Source organism: Acinonyx jubatus, chromosome B4 (assembly GCF_027475565.1).
Source record: "Acinonyx jubatus isolate Ajub_Pintada_27869175 chromosome B4, VMU_Ajub_asm_v1.0, whole genome shotgun sequence".
NCBI lineage: Eukaryota > Metazoa > Chordata > Mammalia > Carnivora > Felidae > Acinonyx > Acinonyx jubatus.
In genome coordinates this window covers 35904458-35924854 of record NC_069387.1, presented here as the reverse complement: position 1 = coordinate 35924854, position 20397 = coordinate 35904458, and the positions used below count along the sequence as shown (strand labels likewise).

Here is a 20397-nt window from a genome sequence, read left to right as displayed (position 1 = left end):
GACCAAGCCCATTAAGTAATTTGTCCATCTTTATTATGAAGAGAAGTTAACAGCACAGATTATCATTCTGATGAGGAACTAAGATTAGGGAACATGATTTCTGTAGGCTCAACCAGTGAATAAATAATGGAATTTATATTTGAAGCCAGATCTCATTTTGGCCTCAGGGCTTTATGTATTCTGTGCTCTCTACCATAGGAATTAAGAGTGTGAGCTATAGAGCCCTAGATAACTTGAATTTTTTTAGGTTTCTCATCTGTAGTTTTTTCATCTGTAAATTTGGGATAATTATCTAAAGGGTTGTTGTAAATATTGAATGAGTTCATATGAACAAGCGCTTAGAAGATACAGGGTAAACAATCAATATATAGAGCTATTATGATTACTCCTTTTTGCGTTTTTTGTGGAGTCCTGTTTGATCCAGGATATGATAGCATGATGTGATATATTTCAGGTTCTTTAAAACACTATACTGTTCCTTATTGACTCATACCACTGTTAATAGAAAGTGCAAAGTAGAATCCCTATGCAAAGTTATATATGTGTAGAAAATGAGAAAACATGATACTTCTTCTGTAATGATATTTTTGTTAAGACTCCACTTATCTTTTCAGGCGCTAAATTTCTGCTATAGGTAAAATATGTGTTGAAGCTTTTTAGGAAAAAGATTCTCTTTCCCATTTCTACTCCCTGGTATTTCTTCTCAGTGTTTAAATTGATGACCTAAATGATATTTCTGAAAAAGTCCCCTCCTTACCTTTGACTCATTTAAGAATAAAGTAATTTGTATGGGTTGTAAATACATTAAAAAAACAAGCCCTTCTTTCATAATTATTTATACTGATATAATTTAAAAAATTTTTAATGCTTATTTATTTTTGAGACACACACACACACACACACACGCACACACACACACACACACACACACACACACACACACACACACACACGGAGTGGAGTGGGGGAGGGGCAGAGAGAGAGGGAGACACAGAATCCAAAGCAGACTCCAGGTTCTGAACTGTCAGCACAGACCCCCACACAGGGCTTGAACCTACCAACTGTGGGATCATGACCTGAGCCGAAGTTGGACGCTTAACCAACTGAACCACCCCTATATTGATCTGACTTTGTCAGTCAGATTTACACTATCCTCTTCCTTCTCTATTAACAGAGGACCACCTCTCCTTTGCCAAGTACATAGACCTTTAGGGTATCCACAGTTTTGAGTTTATATTTTCACTGATATTGACCTTCCTTTTGTTTCTGTGGAACTAATGGCCCGGCTCTTTTCAAAGGCTAAATTTTCCTTTTCTCTTTTACTTCCTTCTTATCAGTTTTTAAACCCCTGCCCCATAGGTTAAGTTCTCCTTCTCTTTATTTCCATTCTGTTCCTCTCCACAGATTCTCCCAAACATAAAACATGTACTAGTTTCCCCTCATCCTTAAAAAGAAATGTAAATAATCCTTGTCAGTATCTTTTCCTTGGCCTTAGTTCAGTACACCATCTTAATTTTACATTTTACCTTTTTATTCTGTTGACTTGCACAGTTTTTGAAAGAATCATTTATGCTTGCTGCCTCCACTTCCACACTTCCATTTATTTTTCAAATGTAATTTGGATTCTTCTCTCACTGCTGTGGTAAAATGGCTTCAGTGATATACTGGTTGCCAAGTTTAGTAACTTTGTTTGTCTTGGGTCTATTGACTTTTCTGGGGTGTTAGATATTATCAATTACCTCTTTTCTTTCTAGGAACCCTTCTTTTGTAGTTTATGTGATACTGTTTTCTGCTAGCTCAGGTACCACCTCATTGACATTTTTCAGTCTGTTTTGCTTTTCTTCTTTTACATGTTTCTTAACTCTTGGGATTTCTCATATTCTTTTTAAAAATTTCATTTTCATTTACATTATTGGTTTTATTTGTTTTGTTCAGGTTTTTATGGAACTTTTATTTCAAACCATATTTATTACAGAACAAATCTTACGTTGTTTGCAATAAAAATAGCAAGCACAAATACTGCATTTAAAAAGTGATTTTCGGGGCACCTGGGTGGCTCATCGGTTAAGCCTCCGACTTCGGCTCAGGTCACGATCTCACGATCCATGAGTTCGAGCCCCGCGTCGGGCTCTGGGCTGATGGCTCGGAGCCTGGAGCCTGCTTCCGCTTCTGTGTCTCCCTCTCTCTCTGCCCCTCCCCCGTTCATGCTCTGTCTCTGTCTCAAAAATAAACGTTAAAAAAAAAAATTTTAAAAGTGACTTTCCCATTTTCTACTGTAAACATTTTCTCCACACATTATAGTAAAGCAGTATGGGTACCACTTAAGTAATTTTGAGGGTGGTACAGTCTGAACACAATTCAGCTTTAGTAATGAAATACCATGAAGGATTTTGCCTTGTGTTTGGAGAACTTTCATCTCTAACTTAAGCATCAGGTGGACATATTTTTACAGGAAAGTTTTATTGCTTTTGTCTTGTGTGTGACAGGTTTTGATCTAAATATCTCTAAACCCCTACAAAAAGCCCCAGAAGCATTTGTGTGTGAAAGTCATTATTGTATACATAATTCTGTGAGTTACAGGTTATGTTAATTATAATGTTGTTAGCTGGTTCATTTTAGTAGTTGTTACTCTAGCAGTAAATGCCATTAAGCTATACTTATTTCTCAATAATTTAATTTTCCAAGATGTACAAAATAGGTTTTGTTTTTCCAGTGGCAAAGATCATTTTGGTTGTAGTATGTAAAAAAGGTTTTCTTTGTTCCAGGTTGGAATTTAGTGCAGTACTTTTTTCTATACAGAAGCATTTCACCATTTTAATTATGGTTTTGCCAAGTCCAGTTGAACAGATCATTAAGAGAATATTGATGGCTTGAGATTGGATTGGATATTTGGTTAACTTCATTATGGGACCATGGGCAGGATACTTAACTCTTAAGTGTTTGTTTTAACCACCTGTTTTGTGTTAATAGTGACACTTAACTGTAGTGTTTGCTTTTTAGTGTCCTTCTCTAAGCTTTCTTGGTTTGTATAGATTTATTTGTTTTCTCTTTCTTGTCCTTTACTGCCTTTCCTCTGTCCCTGCTTCCATTTAGTACAGAGAGATTTCATTTAGTGTGATAATGAGTGAAGATTCACATTCTCTGTTCTTAAACATATATACATGTCTTTAGTTATTATTCAATGGCATTATCCCCAGAGAAAGAATACAAAGAAATGATTCCATGAATAGATGAAAATATATGATTTCATTCATAATTCATTGTTACTTTTGATTTAGCACCTTTGGCTAAAGGCAAGACATTCAGTAGGTGAGGCTTATAAATATCCTCTCATTTACTTCCTAGTTTACACAAATTGAGCTCAATATTATTATTACCCCTATTTTATTTGACAGTGCCTGTTGCAGATTTATCTTTAAAACAGATGTTTGGAATCTGTGGGATATTTTGTATCAACAGCATTTAGACCAGAGTACCTCTATTGTTATGTAATAAAAGCTAAATACTTTATGCCTTGCTCAGATGCATTCCTGTTTTTATATAGTCTCTTTCATCTAATTTGATGAAAGGGTTCTACATTGGTTTCCAAAGTCTAAGTCAACTAGCCAGTTTTCTGATTGCACATCTTAGAATTTTTTTCATTGTTGTCTGACAGTAGGCACTAAAACCTCATGTCATTCACGAAAAGAGAACTATAGTTTGAAGCCTTCATTTTTTTCTTTTTTCTTTTTTTTTTTTTAGCTAAAGTCTTCAGAACTTTATAGGCCTAAGAGCATTTCTGACCTTGTGGGATCTATTTACAAGGAGTTTGATTTATAGACACGAGTATAATCTAAGAGAATAATCTGTTGTTAATTGCCTTTTTTACTTGTCATTTGGTTGGCGTTCTTTTTTTTAAAATTAAAAAAATTTTTTTTTAATTTATTTTTGAGAGAGAGAAAGAGTGTGAGCAGAGAAGGGGCAGAGAGAGAGGGAGACAGAATCTAAAGCAGGCTCCAGGCTCAGAGCTATTTGATGTGGGGCTCAAACTTGTGAACTGCGAGATCATGGCCTGAACCGAAGTCAGAGGCTTAACTGACTGAGCCACCCAGGCGCCCCTTGTTGGCTTTCTTAAACAGCCTTATTGTTGAAGAGTGTATTTCCTTATTTTCTTTCCTTTCAAGCAATAATATTGCCTAGTGTTTTTGTAATGGGTCACGCACAGGCACAGTGTAGCCACAGCCTGCATAACTACCTTCTCCTGAAATATAGTGTTATTATTTTGAATGATTCATTGGTAGGAAAAAAAAATGTGTGAACACATACTTGTACTGATCTACCTAACTGTTCTACTGAAAAGTATTGAGTTTTGTGCTATCATGCATTGAGAAGTGGCAAATGTAGCTTTTCATGGTGGCAATTATAGACTATTATCTGGCATTCTGTAGCTAAACATGATAAATTCAGTAGAGAAAGGAAGAAAGATTAAATTTACAGTTAGTTAAAATTTGAATTTGTATATGATTGCCAGATTTAGCAAATATACATATGGGATATCAGTTAAATTAGTATTTCAGATAAGCAATGGATACTTTTTTAGTATTAATATCATACAAATACTGGGACATACTTATACTAAAACACTTCTCCCTCCCCTCAAAATAAATAAAGAAATAATAAAGCCTTATAAAAGTCTTTTGAATAAGGTGTGGCAAAAGAGATAATGTGATGATATACATTAAGGTGGTTGGTATATGGTGAGAAACTTACAAGTGGTTATTATAGTATTTTATCTAACATAATGCTAGACTTACATTCAAACATAGAGTATTCAATCTCACACACACCCTTCCCACCACCTGCAGAGTAAAAAGCATATTCTGTGATTCTGTGCAAGTTGATGATGGGGAATTTAGGTATTTAAATTTATGTGATAAAATACAATAGAGAAGGAATGCTTTATCTATCTTGTTTTGTATTAAAGGACAGTTTTTCTAAAAAAAAATAATAAGGTAGATATGTGTTTGTATGCATGCATATGCGTGTGAGAAGTAATGTTTCTCGCTGCTTGCTGTGCCAAATCCTATGCTGTGCATTTTCCATACGTTATCTTATTTATTCCACATAACAACTCTATGAGAGATGGGCATTATTCCCATATCACAAGTTAAAAGTTTAAAAAACAACAAAAACCAAACATGAAGCTTAAAGAGGTTAATGATCACATAGGTGATGAATAGTAAATCAGATATTTAATTCAGAGCTCTCCAACTCTTAAAAGCTTTGTTTTTAACCTCTTCATTAAGTATTCCTATCAGGGGCTCTCACATCCCTGGGGACTTTGAACATGTTTTGAGATTTACGAGTTTATCATGCTGATGGGTTATTATTTTGTATTTTCATTTCAGTGACAATGTAAAACACAATTTATGTACATATTTTGGATCATCTGGGTGAAATCCTATAACTAAATGGCATATTTATCCATAAACATTTGCTTTGTGGTTATGATATTGTTATCAAGTATTAACTGCTGTAATTGCGATGGGCCAATGAAAAAAGGAGGTGGTAGGCTTAATAATGATCTTTTAATTTCGAGCAAAGTTCAGATGATATTATGATGTGCTGTGGGAAGCAAACTTGTTTTTACCAATTTGACAAAGAAAAGTTTTGGGACAGTTTAATTTTCTTATGTTTCAAAAGCACTTGGACCATAGTAGTAAATACCTTAAGTGCACTGTGATCAGTGATTTACCTGTATATTAAATCAATATTGGCAATTTGAATTTCACTGTATATTTTAGTCTTTCTTTAATTTGTAGCTCTAGAATATTTGCATATTTCAAATATTATAATTTGTGAACAGAGAACCTAGAAAGTCTTTTCCTTTACACTTTCTAGATTCAGAGAATCTAGAAAATCTTTTCCTTTACACTCCTTACACTTTCCTTTACACTTTACATCCTTTACACAATGTACCATACTATAGTTCAGGTACAGACCCTTTAGTCATGCGGATGAAGCACTTCTGCTCAGCGGGTGCTGGAATGCTTTGCCAGTATGCTGCCATTTTAATATCATTTTGAAGGATGAGTACTTGTATGCTAGGCAGAGATAGTGTAAAGACATTAGGACAACTGAAGAGACCAAAGCAAAAGAAAAACACCCCAAAACAAAAAAACCTGCGGCAGGAGGGAGTGATAGAAATAAAGATTCTTGAGGGCCTTTGGTGCTAATTAAGGAAGCTTGAGTTTTATTATGAGGTAAGTATGTCTCTAACAAAAACAAAAAGCAGGCAAATGTAAACTAAACTTTTATAATTCACTTATAGCATGCTGAGTTTTTATAAATCTATGTTTGTGTGTAGTCATATCTCTATTGGTTAAAGACCCCTTGGAAGTGGAGTTTAAATATTTTTCTGATGAAAATACAATGTAAAATTTCAGATTCATAGATTACAGTTTTGATTTTTTTTTTTTTTTGCCTCCCTTTCTTCCATTAGGCCAGTACTATATTTATTATTTTTTTTTAGGTTTATTTTTGAGACAGAGAGAAAGTTGGGGAGGGGAAGAGAGAGAGGAAGATAGAAAATCCCAAGAGGGTGCTGCACTGTCAGCACAGAGCCATATGCAGGCTCAAACTCATGAGTTGTGAGATCATGACCTGAGCTGAAACCAAGAGTGCCCCCAGGCACCCCTAGGCCAATGCTTTATTAATGAAATCAGAAACTAAACTTTATTCTTTTCTCTCATTTCAGTGGAATGCTTTAGTGATTAATAATCTTCTCCCCAGTTGATTTAATGATTTTCATTGTATTTTACCCAAAATTTATGAAGAAAACCACTTATGGAGTTTGCTGATTACTCACATTTATATGCACCTGAGAAAAACTGTTACCATTATCTACTTTTTAATTTATTATCTGCTTTTTATTAATGCTTTGTTTCCCAAGATAGCCTCCAGCTATTACCTCTCCATGTGCATGTTATAGAGAAATGTCCAAGTTAAATTAGTTTTTAAACTGCTCCCTGTGACACCACCAGGTGAAAAAGTACAAACAGCATACTCTTTCTGCACACATAGCTTAGTATACTGTTTTGTGGTGTGATTAAACTGTAGCATTCACAGTGCTCATTACTGACAGAGGCTTGGGGTACTGAAAGTAAATGCATTCATTAGTATCTACAAAGCACTTTTCAGACATAAAGAGGGAAACAAGATAGCAGGAAATAAAAAGCTATATTGTCTGTTTCATTGTTCTGTTCATGCTAGAATGTTACTTTTCCTAGGTCATGGGGTCAGCATTGTCCTAGGTCTGACTTCCACCAAGAATGGTTGAATCTCTGGATGATTCTGTGAGGCCTGAGGCATATAAACAGAAAACATATGAAAGGGAGAAGAAAATTAAATAAAGTGGGAGTATTGGGGAAGAATAAAATTGAAAAGGGAGAAAAAAATAGAAGAGAGACATGAGGATATGTATATATCTCTTAGTACCAAAATTTTGCTCAAAAGTGTATAAAGTTGTATGTCCTGTTTTAGATGATAGACATTAAGATAATGCATAAAATAAATGGATGCTCTCCATAAAAATGCTTGTGCTTTCCTCTGTCATTATCAATAAATCAAGGAGAAATCCAGAGTGAGCAACAGAGAGCAGCTTTCTTTAAAGAATAAAAACAATTGACAGTATATTTATTCTGTCACAGATCCAAAAAGTCAAGTCAGTTTTTTAAGACAGGAATTTTTTTTTGTTTCTCTGTTTCTCTAGCACATATTCAGATTTCTTGGCACACTTCAGTCATAGCACTGTGACATATCCTTGGTCTGCTTTTTTTTAGACTTTATAAATTGATTTTAAATATACCGACAGTCATGGATTCTTATCTTTATACAGTTTGGGGAACAGGCATCAACCGTTGTAGTAAAACAATTCCACAAATTATACTAAGAAATGTGAGAATGGGTTCTCTGTTTTTCTTTTCTCCTCTGTTTTGGTTCCATTCTTAAGCAGTGTCTTTTCTTACATTTGGGGGATTGTATACCTGTTCTGGCCAGCATAAAGCGTCCCTCTTTTCTCTCCTGTGACTTTAAGTATGTGGAGTTGATTGTTTTCTTTTGGAATTCTACACGTTGGCTTAGTATGCTGCAAAGTACAGTGCAGCTCTGACCACCACTTCTATACTCTACAGCCTCTGCACTGAGATACTGCATATTTCTTGGGGAAAAAAGTCACACAACTGTCCTGACAGGTCTCACTGCAGATTTATGGCCACATATTTCAAATGTGCTCCCAATTATACAGGCAGTTCTAATACAAATGCCTGTTAAATTTGATTTTACATTTTCAGAGATGATTATATCCTGCTCACTCTTCTTTTGTCAAATCCACAAAATCCCTGCCTTCACCTCATAGCTGCTGACTTCACTTCATATTACATTGAGAAAATAGGAATCAGATGCTACCTACTGCATCTTCCCACCCTTAGATCTCCTGGCTTACATGCATCTGTACAGGTGTGTTTTGTGTGTTTTCTTTACAGTGGTTCACTGTTCTAAGTTCAACTCTGCCACTTTTTCTCATAATCCTATCCTAGTTACCCAGTTCAAGGATGGTGCTTTCTCAATTATCCTTCTCTCTGCTTTATTTTTAAAACTTTACTTTTTCCTAGTTTATTATCATAAGCATGATTTAACATTTCCACCCTCCATCTTTGAAAGTCCTTTCCTTGACATGATAGTCCTTTCTAGCTGGCACACCATTTTTCTCTGTTCCTTCTTAACAAATCCTGTTTAAAAAATTGACTGTGTATAATTGCTGTCTGCATTTCTTCACCTTTCTTCAAGTTTACCAAGTCAGACTTCTCTTTTATCTATTTTTTAATCTATTTTTATCACTTCCCTGAAACTGCTTTTGCCAGGGTTTGCGGTGGTATATTTTCAGGTGCCAGGTCCAAAAGTTACTGTCACCATCTTGCCTTTCCTTTCAGCATCATTATACATACTCCCTTCCTTGAAAGGTATTTTCTTTTGGCATTTCTGATAGCAGATTCTACTTATTTTCTCTGTCCTTCACTTGTCATGCCTACTCTGTTGTCATTTCTGGCTCTGCCGTATTCCCCTAAAGCTTGAAGGGCTCCATTCTCAGCCCTATTGTCGTTTTTACATATACTTTCTCAGAAGATGTCTTCAAGCCTTGTGGCTTTCAGTATTACTTATGTATTTATAGCTCCCATCTATCGTGTATGTGGGACATGTCTATCATGTATATACATATGTCTACATGTACACAAAGGAGCTCCAGAGTAATATACTAATTATTTCCATGATGTCTTTAATTAGATATCAAACTTAACTTTACCCAGAGCAGATCTCTTCATTTTTTCCATTCTTTTCAAAATTTCTTCCTCAGTATTCCCCAGTTCAGTAAGTGGTATCACCATTCACTCATTGCTCAGAAATAAATCAACTAATTCCTGATTTTTCTCTCCTGCCACTCCCTATATTAAATCTATCAGGAAGTCCTATCGTACATCACAAATACATCTGAAATTCAGCCATTTCTCTCCATGCCCTCCTATGAAGTATTATCTCTTACTCATACTATCAGAGTAGCTTTCTAACTGGTACCCTTGCTTCTACATTTTGCTCTACTAGTCTCTTCTCCGTGGCAGCTAGACTGAACTCTTAAAGCATACAGTAAATGCTGTCACTCCTTAAGACCTTGCTCTGCCCTCTATATTCAGAATAAAACCCAAACTCCTTACCATGGTTTATAAGGCTCTGCATCATCTGACTTCTTGCTCCTTTTGTGACCTCACCACTTACTACTTACCCTTTGTAATACACCACCATATCGACTTTTAAAAGAAATCTGCCAAGCTTTTGCTGTCCTCACAGTATTTGTACTTATGTTCTTTCTCCCTCTTTCCCTAGGCCTTTACATGGCTTGCTTTTCACATCCTCCATCGCAGTTCCTCAGTGATGTCTACCCTGACCATTGTAGCTAAATAAACTATTATCACATTCAGCATCTCTATTACTTTGCTCCATTTGATTTTTCCCATAGGACATGCTACTCTGCTGTGTGATGCAGATTCTTTGTTAGTTGAAATTGTTTTGCCTCTTTCAACAATAAATTCCTGAGGGCAGTGAGGTTGTATTCTGTTCCTTAAAAGAGAAGCAGCCCTTATTCGCAACAACGTGGATGGAGCTAGAGTGTATTATGCTAAGCAAAATAAGTCTATCAGAGAAAGACAAATGCCATATGATTTCACTTGTGGTATTTAAGAAACAAAACAGATGAACACAGAGGAAGGGGAAAAAAGAAAGGGAAGAAAATTAAGAGAGACTCTTAACTACAGAGAACAAACAGGGTTGATGGAGGGGAGGTAGGTGGGGGATAGGCTAAATGGATGATGGGTATTAAGGAGGGCACTTGTGATAAGGACTGTGTTATATGTAAGTCATGAATCACTCAGTTCTATTCCTGAAACCAATATTACACTATATGTTAACTAATTGGAACTTAAATAAAAATTTGAAGGAAGAAAAAAAGCTATGTACCCCTTGTTGGCATTCAGTAAATATTTGCCAAATAGCTAAGTGGAGGCTAACGCTTTCTTAGAAAATTTCACGGTTGGGTTTAGAATGCATGCTAGTTTTAAATTATTGACAAGTATGTAGCTTTCTCATTTGATAGAAATTTGAATTTTTATTGGGTTATTTTTATTAGTACTTTATGATACCAAGGAATTGCTTCCTAAAGCAAAGGCTTTTCAGTAACCTACAAAGCTCTGAAGCAAGGATTAGCAAACTACAGGCCTCCTGTACCCTTTATATAGCCTGCAAGCTAAGAATGGTTTTCACGTATTTAAAATAGTTAAAAAAACAGAGGAGAATGTGTGACTCAGATTGTATATGGATTACAAAGTGTAAATACTTACTATCTGGACCTTTACCATAAAAAAGTCAGCTAAGTAATGAATCATTGAATTCTACTCCTGAAACCAATATTACACTCTGTTACTAAATAGAATTTAAGTAAAAAATTGAAAAGAAAAAAATGAATTATTCTTTTGTAGATCAAAAATTAAACACCAGTTTATGGATGTGGGGGAAGGTGGACAGTGAAAACCACATCCTGTGACTTTTTGTTCTGAAATAAATAGAAATGAAAAGATTAAAAAATTTTTTTGCTTGCCTTTGCTGGAGGGTTTGGCCCTTCATTGCTTGTGTGACCTCATCTGCCAGTATGCTGTGTCTCTCCATCTACTTTGATCACACTGGCCAGGCACATTCTTCTATCCGGATCTATGATTTGCTGTTTCCTCTGTGTGGAGCACTCTCTCTTCAATATGCGCATAGCTGTGCTTACTTCCTCATTTCCTTTACATCTTTACTTAAATATTACCTTAGCAGTGTGGCTTTTCCTGAGCACTTCATTTAAAATTACAGTCTCACTGGTCATTCCCACGCTCCTCTTTTCCTCTTTTATTTTTTCCATTGGATTTATCACCATTTGACATACAGTGTATTTTACTTATATTCTCTATCTTCCCATTGACTGTAAACTCAGTGAGGGCTGAGATTTTTGTCATTTTTTTTCACTGCCATATTCCCAAGATAATACTTAGCACATAGAAGCTTTCATGAAATATTCCTTGAGTTAATGGTAATAGATGAGAGTTATTATGAGAACCAACCTTAAAAAAAGAGTTTTCTGTCAAAACACTTGAATTCAGTTAACTTTGAGTAACTGCTATGAGATAGGCCTTGCCTCAGATCTGTGGAGATTTATAATACAAGGTCCTTGCCCACAAGGAGATCAGTGTGGTAGTGAGAACAAACATGGAAATAAATGAAATTAAATGTAAGATGGGACTAGATATGTTCTTCTCTTGAAGTGCTTGAAGAGCACTGTTGAATTGGTGCTCGCTTTGGCAGCACATAAACTAAACTTCGAACAATACAGAGAAGCTTAGCATGGCCCCTGCACAAGGATGCCAGGCAAATTTGAGAAGTGTTCCAGATTTTAAAAAGACAAAAACAAAAACTGTTGAATTGATAACTAAAGCATTTTTTGGTAGAATTTAAGAGTGTTTATATAAAACTCCAAATTGTTAGTGATTTTATATTCTATAATGAAATATATTTTTTTTTTGGTATGGCTTATTATCATTAGATTGCTAGGGATACAGTGCCATGAAAATAAAAATCCTTATTTAAAGCAGCTCTTAAATAACCCAAAACATTGTAATTAGACATAGAATATGTAAAAAATATTATTTTTAGTTTCTTATATACTTTTGGGGATGATATAATATGAAATTGCTATTTTTAAGCCAAGTGTAGGTATTCAGGTAGTGTTATGAAATTTCATGTCTTAGTTTTTATGTTAAGTGTCAATGGAGGGTGTTCCTGGGAAGGTTGAAGGAGAGGGAGTGTCTGTGTGTGCATGCACATGCAATATCTGTATATTCTCTCTATATGTAAACATTTATGCATAATAAAGATGTTTAATATGTAATACTTGAACAATATTTTGCTTGAAATTAATGTATTTTTAAGCTTTTTTTTCCTAGCTTAAACTGCTTTTCTCTAATGAAAGCACAAATAGCTGAGTCAGATTTGATTTTTAGTATTTCCTTAAACCTGACAATAGTAGCATTCTATTTTTTTCTTAAATGTGCTTGGGAGATTTTTATGGTAGGGTGACCTACTACACTAGCATTATGTATCTGTCTTTTTGACAAAGCAAAAAGCCACTAGGAGTGTAGTTTCTGAAAAAAGTATGATGGTGTCTTAATAGAATGTAAGTTTTGAAGGAGAACAAGAACTAGTCCTTTCCTAATAAACTTTCTTAGTTACTTAAAGATAAGGAAGATGTTCATTTTTCAGTGCTTACATTGTTTTGTAATGTTAAACTGTATTTTCCCTCAGAGCCGTGTTTTGGGCAAATTTGTCAATAGAGGGGATGTAGTGTTCTTTTTATACATGTGTTTAACAAATATTTAATGAGTATCTACACACAAGGAGGAACTATGCTATGCGTTGTGAGTTATGAAAATATATCAGACATGGACCATGACCTCTAGGAAGGCATTTTCTCCCCTTCCTTCCTTCCTTCCTTCCTTCCTTCCTTCCTTCCATCCTTCCATCCTTCCATCCTTCCATCCTTCCTTGGGTGTTTTTATTTTTAAGTAATCTCTCTACCCAATGTGGGTCTCGAACTTACAGCCCCAAGATCAAGAGTCGTGTGCTCTACTGACTGAGCCAGCCAGGTGCCCCTAGGAAGGCATTTTCATAGGTATAATGAGATATACATGTGGATTACACTAATATGAGGAACAAACTAACATGTCCTAATATATATTTAGTTAAAATGACTATGGGAGCTGAGGAGAGCCAATAGTAGTTATGACCTAAGTTTGAGTTTGGATTTTAAGAGACAGAGGCTGAGGGAATAGTAAAAAAGTAAATAGGGGCAGATTTAGTAGATCTAGTGTGAGCCTGAGAATTCTGTATTTTTAACAAGCTCCCAAGTGATGCTGATGATGTATGTTCATGGATCATACTTTGAATAGCAAGGTGGTAGATCACATCTTATAAAACTTCTTGTGATAGAGACCAGTAGAGATAAATCTCTTCTTTTCCATTTTTGCATTTCTCTCTTCTTACACATTAATTTATTCATATCTGTGTGAGAATGGAGAGAGTTAAATTCATTCATTATTCATTCATTCATTCATTCATTCATTATTTCATTATTTATTATAATAGTTGGGAACTCCTCAATTGAGAATCACATTTTAAAGGATTAATTCATTTCTGAATCTCCTTTCTCCTTTTCTTGCTTGAAGGATATTAAAGGCTATAAGTTCACTTTGAATTTAACCCCAGTTAATTAATTCAGGCTTAATAGCAGTCTAATAGAGTTAAAAAAAAAAATCTATACTAAGCCATTTAAATCCTTTTCTTTCTGTTTAAGGTATGGGTTTACTAACATATTTGGGTTTTCTTGTCTACCCAGATTTAAATCAAATTACATATTGATCTATTTATAAGAGAAAGTAATTTCATGTTTCACAGATTCTATTATGTCTCAGAATATTTATTCCCAAACAATTCCTCAAGTTACATCTTTCCTTTTACTTATCACGTATGTTGTGATAATACTGTTTGTGTTCTTTGCCCAAGAAACAGTGTTGAAAAGGATATTAGACAAGAAAGTTGGTTGTATTCATCCACTCTAATTAATTTGTGAATTCAGAACTTTCCATATATTTGTGTTGCATTTGCACGTAAACATTATACAAGAAGGTGGGGTAGGAGAAACAATGGGAGATATATTGATTTAATACTCTTAAAATTTTCTATACTTTTCTTGGTTGCCTGACTTATTAGATAAAATCATTTTATTTTCCTATTTAATTATCCTTTAGTCTATAGAATGAAAATGTAGAGCTAAAGCCAGAAAACTAAGTTAAAGAAAAGAAATTGAAAACGTGAAAAGAAAATGGAGTTGGAAGTGGAAAATTAAAGACCAAAAAAAATAAGGGAAACTTAAATGTGCCATACTGGACTACTTTCTGTTAGTCTGATATAGATGAAGATCCTATTTTGAGGTAAAACCACATCTCATTTTTAAAAACATAATTTTAAAATGTTTTTTAAAAGTATTTTGTCTATTTTAAAAAATTTAGAAACTACAGAATACCATTAAAAGAAACATTAAAAACATCCTAAGTTTTTAATTTTTTCAGTTATGTATGTGTGTATGCACACATATGTTTAGGATCATGCTTTGTATTCAGCTTGGTATTCTATATTTATTACTTAGTATTTTGTCGTGTCTTTTTGGAGTTGATGGAGATAATCATTTAAAAAATCCTATGACCAATATTTTGAAGATTAAAATTATCTTTTTTTTTTTTTAAGTTTATTTATTTTTGAAAGAGAGAGAGAGCATGAGCTGGGGAGGGGCAGAGAGAGAGAGGGAGACAGAATTCGAAGCAGGCTCCAGGCTCTGAGCTGTCAGCACAGAGCCTGATGTGGGGCTTGAACCCACGAACAGTGAGTTCATGAACTGAACTGAAGAACTGAAGTTGGAACTTAACCTACTGAGTCACCCAGGTGCCACAAACATTAAAAAAAAATTTTTTTTATTATTTTTGAGAGAGACAGAGTGAGGGTGGGGGAGGGGCAGAGTTAGAGGGAGACACAGAATCCAAAGCAGGCTCCAGGCTCTGAGCTGTCAGCACAGAGCCTGCCGGCGGGCGGGGGGGGGCGGGGGGTTCAAACTCATGAACTGAGAGATCATGATCTGAGCCAAAGTCAGTCGCTTAACTGACTGAGCCACCCAGGCACCCCCAAACAGTTTTGGTTTTTAAATGCATACTACAAGTTGGATTGGAATGATTATTGGGATAGGATAGGGGCAGTGGGATTTTTTATTCTCTTTTCTGAAACACCACTAAAAACACCCTGACCTAGTTCTATGGCTTGCTAGTTCTATGGGTAAAGTCAGGATGAAAATAAACCACTCATTCTCAGATAATAATAACGATAAAAAGTACTGAAGAATGAAAAGGGTTTTGATTGGATCAACAATTGAGTCTTTAAGGTTGGCCCGCTAACCAAAAAATACACAGGTGATTTTAATTAGGTTTCTTCCTCCATGTGTCATAATGCTCCAAATAACCAGGTTACTGCTATGGCTTTAGTGGTTGCTAGCACCATCTGGAATAATCCACAGATGCAGGGTGAAAAGAATTTATATACCATCTAAAATTTTTTTCACTCTAAAAACAGCAAATATTTGTATCAGTAAACTAACGTTATGAGAAGTTTAATTTTGAGAAAGAGCAATTTGATTCATGAAAAAATCTTGTTTCATTTTTTGGTCTTTTCTAATGCAAAGGTCCCAATCTGTTTTTTTCCATTAGGATATAATTGATATCAGATTTAAAAAAATCAAAACATTAGCATAGAAAATTATATAGTGAGGAGAATCAAATATAAACATGATTTGCATTTTTATTTCTTTTACTGGTATCTGTTTTTATTCTCTGTGGCTAAATATTTCTGTGGATATTCAAGATGGCAGAAAGTACAGATCTGAAATGTGACCTTAGCATAGCCTATTAGTGTGCACTTCCATCAGACCTTTTATTTTACCATCTATGTGACTAACTTACTGTTTGATTTTGAATAAATTTTCTATTTTTACTATTTTTTAAGTGTTTTTATTTATTTTGAGGGAGAGAGAGTGTGCACGCATATGAGTGGGGAAGGGGCAGAGACAGGGAGAGTGCGAATCTCAAGCAGGCTCTGCGTTGTTAGTGCAGAGCCCAATGTGGGGCTTGATTTCACGAACTGTGAAATCATCTCCTGAGCTGAGGTCAAGAGTTGGACCCCTGACTGAGCCACCCAGGCGCCCCTCATTTCTAAAATAGAAATAACATAGTGCCCACTTCACAGGTGTATGGTGAAGTGAGGTGAGATAGCACACAGGAAAACGCACAAGGGGCACCCAGCAGCTGTTTGTTGTATTAATCAGCTCTGGGGAGCCATCCTTTCTGGATAGAGTATTCTTGGCTGCAGGTTTTTTTCCTTTAGCACTTTGAATATATCATGCCACTCCCTTCTAGCCTGCAAAGTTTCTGCTGAAAAATCAGCTGATAGCCTAATGGGTCCCCTTGTATATGACTGTTTTCTTCTCTCTGGCTGCTTTTAAAATTCTCTGTCACTCCTCACCATTTTAATTACTGTGTATCTTTGTGTGGACCTCCTTGGGTTGATTTTGTTGTGGACTTCTGTGGGCTTCCTGGATCTGGATTTCCATTTCCTTCCTCATATAGGGAAGCTTTCAGCTATTATTTCTCCAAATAAATTTTCTACCCTCTTTTCTCTCTCACTTCTTTCTGAGATTCCTATATTTCCAATGTTACTACACTTGATGGTGTCAATGAGTTCCCTAAGTCTCTTTGCATTTGTTACTATTATTTTTTTCCTCTCTCCTGTTCAGCTTGATTATTTTCCATTACTCTGTCCTCCAGATCACTGATCCGGTGTTCTGCTTCCTCCAGTCTATTTCATATAGTGTATTTTTAATTTCATTTACAGAGTTCATCTCTGATTGGTTTTTTATGTTTCCTATCTCTCTGTTAAGGGTCTCACTGAGGTCTTACTCTCTTTTCTCAAGTCCAGTGCGTATCTTTTTGTCCATTGTTTTAAATTCTCTATCAGTAAAGAACGGGTTCAAGCTTAAGTGACCATCAACTTAATATAGGCTGATATATGCATAAGATGTTATGTAGAAACCTAATGTTAATCGCAAGTCAAAAATCAGTAATAGATATGCAAATAAAAAAGAAAATATTTCATAACATTGATGTCAGTAGCCTTTCCCTATTTCCAACATAAATCTCTGAATTGGTTTCTTTTCTTCTGCTATTTCAGACTATCCTATGTCTTTCTTTTGTTTTATAATTTTGTGTTTCATAAAGTACGTGCTTGAACACATGTTTCTGAAACACCATTGTTACCAATTTGTTTCCATTGGTAGGAAAGAATTTTGAATTGTTAGAAAAATTTTGCAGCAGAAATTCTTTGTTGGTTTTCAGCCAGTTTTTGGCATAAGTGCTATATATTTCTAAATAAAAATATTTTTTTATGCAGATATATGAAAAGCTTGATTTTTCTCCTCCCTTATCAATAGGCAAGTGAAAGACCAGAATAAGAAGGTAGCAAATCTGAAGCACAAGGAACAGGTGGAAAAGAAGAAGAGTGCGCAGATGCTTGAGGAGGCTCGCCGGAGGGAGGATAACCTCAATGATAGCTCCCAACAACTACAGGTTAGAACCTGAGGAGAATCTGAAAGGATCGGGTGAAGAGATTGATCCATGATTGCATGTTGTTTTTCTCTTCATCTTTATCCTCCTCTTTTTTCTCTTTCTAACCCTGCTTGCTGCCTTCCTCTGAGACCAACTGTTTAGCAATAAAGGAATGGCTTTAAATAGAAAAGGCAAGTTTTATTCCACAGCTTTGTGAGGACACCTCAGCATAGGAGAAAGTTCATCTTCAAGTTGATCGCATTTAATTGGTAAGTTCAACGTCAGTTTAATGAGTGGGTTCTCTTAAGCTTCAGGGTGGTCAGTATTACTATTTGCCATTTTCCTTCATTAGAGTACATTGCTAATCTTGGTTAACTAAGTCTGTTTAACTTCATTCTGTTTTTTTATTCTTCTTTTACCTTTATTCTCTCTGCTTTTTCCTTTCTCTCTTTCTTTCCCTCCTTTTTAAATATTCACTTTAGAGAGCATATTTCACAGTCATACAGGATGTATAAACTATACTTTTTCACTTCAGTGGAGTGATAATTTTTCAAAAATTAGGTGTAACTAAACTCCATAACAGTACTAGTGACGATATGGTAAGTTCCTGTTATGTGCCCATTACTTGAACTCAGGCCTTTGGTCATTCATTATTTCTAACCTTGACATTGATCTTGTGGAGCAGGTGGTTTTGTGCACGTTTTACAGGTAAGAAAGTGACTCCGAGAAATTGAATTATTTACCTGAATGCACACAGCTCTGTAAGTGGCTCAGCCATGATTTTACCTGAGACTTTCTGGATCTGTAACCTGTCAGAATGAAGTTTAAATTTTAGGGAAGCATATCTGCTAATTCTGCTAAGCTGCCGCCACTTTGTTTTTCTCTCGTTGAAACTTTTAATTTGGTTTGAGAGAGTATTTATGCCACAATTGCATTATCATGCAATCTTTACTGAAGAGATTTGTGGGACATTTTTAGACTTCACAACAGATCCATTTCAGACACAAAAATCTGACTTTTTAATTTCTTTTTTCATTCCTGTTTTATATAAATTTTATTATACAGTGCATGGTCCTTATAGAAACAATACACATCTTTTCAAATGCAGCGCCTTTTGATAGAAGCAGCGTACCGGTTTTCCCTCACTGTTGCCAACAGTAGTTGATATTATCAATTTTCTTCCTCCTTTTTAAAAAGTTTTTTTTTTTTGTTTAATGTTTATTTATTTTTAAGAGAGAGAGAGAGAGAGAGTCAGAGTGCGAGCAGGGGAGGGGCAGAGAGAGAGGGAGACACAGAATCTGAAACAGGCTCCAGGCTCTAAGCTGTCAGCACAGAGTCTGACATGAGGCTCGAACTCAGGAATGGCAAGATCATGACCTGAGCCGAAGTTGGACGCTTAACTGACTGAGCCATGTAGGTGCCCCCCACTCCCTTTTTTTAAAGTGCCAGTCTGATGGATGGAGAATATTTAATTTAAAAACAATTTTTTTTGAATGTTTATTAATTTTTGAGACAGAGGGAAACAGCACGCTAGTTGGGGAGGGGCAGAGAGAGAGGGAAACACAGAATCCGAAGCAGGCTCCAGGCTCCCAGCTGTCAGCACAGAGCCCGATGTGGGGCTCGAACCCATGAACCGTGAGATCATGACCTGAGCCGAAGTCAGACGCTTAACCGACTGAGCCACCCAGGCGCCCCGGAAAATATTTAATTTTTGTTTTAATTTACATTTGTTTGATTACCAGTGAGGCTAAGTATTTATTCATGTCTTAAATTTTCATTTGTTAATATAAATCAAATGCTATCTCTCTTCCGTGTTGGCCTTTTCCCCAAGAATTTTTTTGGTTTGTTTATCCCTGTTTTGAGAACATATAAATATTTGCCTATAAATATTTTTAAGTTGCTCTGGACTTCCATTTTTTACCTTCTTAATTTAAATTATTTTAGGATATTTTGTGTGGTGAGGGTCTTATTTTTCTTCATTGCTAACAATTTAACTAGATCATTGATAGGAAATTATTTCATTGCTCATTTCATTGAATGATTAGGCTATTTCTAGGATTTCATTCAGCCTCCTTTGTTGAACTAGTATCACAATGTTTTTAATTTCTGAAAATATTTAATTTATAAGACAGGCCCTTATTTATGTTACCTCCTTAATTTTTTCATTTGTCTTCTGTCCTCCACCCCTTTAATGTTTTCTGTTACCAGTCTGTCTGCGTAAACCGAAAGATGCCCTTTTAATCTTTTGTCAGTTTTTATGTTATTATCAAAAGAGCCTTCACATGTAATCTCCTATTTACTCTTTGTATGATTTGAGAAATAAGGACATCAGATTATTTATTTTATATATTACATAGAAAACTAGTTTAGAGTGGATGAATGACTTTTCCAAGGTGTCTCACTAAGTGATGGATATAAAAATAATGACAAATGATAGCTCATGGCCATATGCAAGATACACATGGATGTAGTTCATTTAAATATAGTGAAAAGAGTATAGGGTTACAACTAGGATATTTTCCATGTGATCTCAGCTCTTGTACTAACTAGCTCTGCCACTCACTTCTTAACCATGTTGTTG

General features: G+C 35.3%; 1 protein-coding gene and 1 non-coding gene across 14 annotated transcripts in view; both read left to right on the top strand.

Moving 5' to 3' along the window:
- The window catches only part of ERC1 (ELKS/RAB6-interacting/CAST family member 1), a 505760-nt gene that overhangs the window by 206397 nt on the left and 278966 nt on the right, over nucleotides 1-20397 (top strand). For all 13 annotated transcript variants that reach the window (XM_053225651.1, XM_053225649.1, XM_053225652.1 and 10 more), the window contains one exon: nucleotides 17702-17837. In XM_053225651.1, coding sequence (XP_053081626.1) covers nucleotides 17702-17837 — 136 coding nt within the window. The remainder of the gene's footprint in view (nucleotides 1-17701; nucleotides 17838-20397) is intronic.
- Nucleotides 11910-12016, top strand: LOC113603758 (U6 spliceosomal RNA). Its single transcript, XR_003425445.1, has one exon. It is a non-coding gene; the product is annotated as a U6 spliceosomal RNA (small nuclear RNA).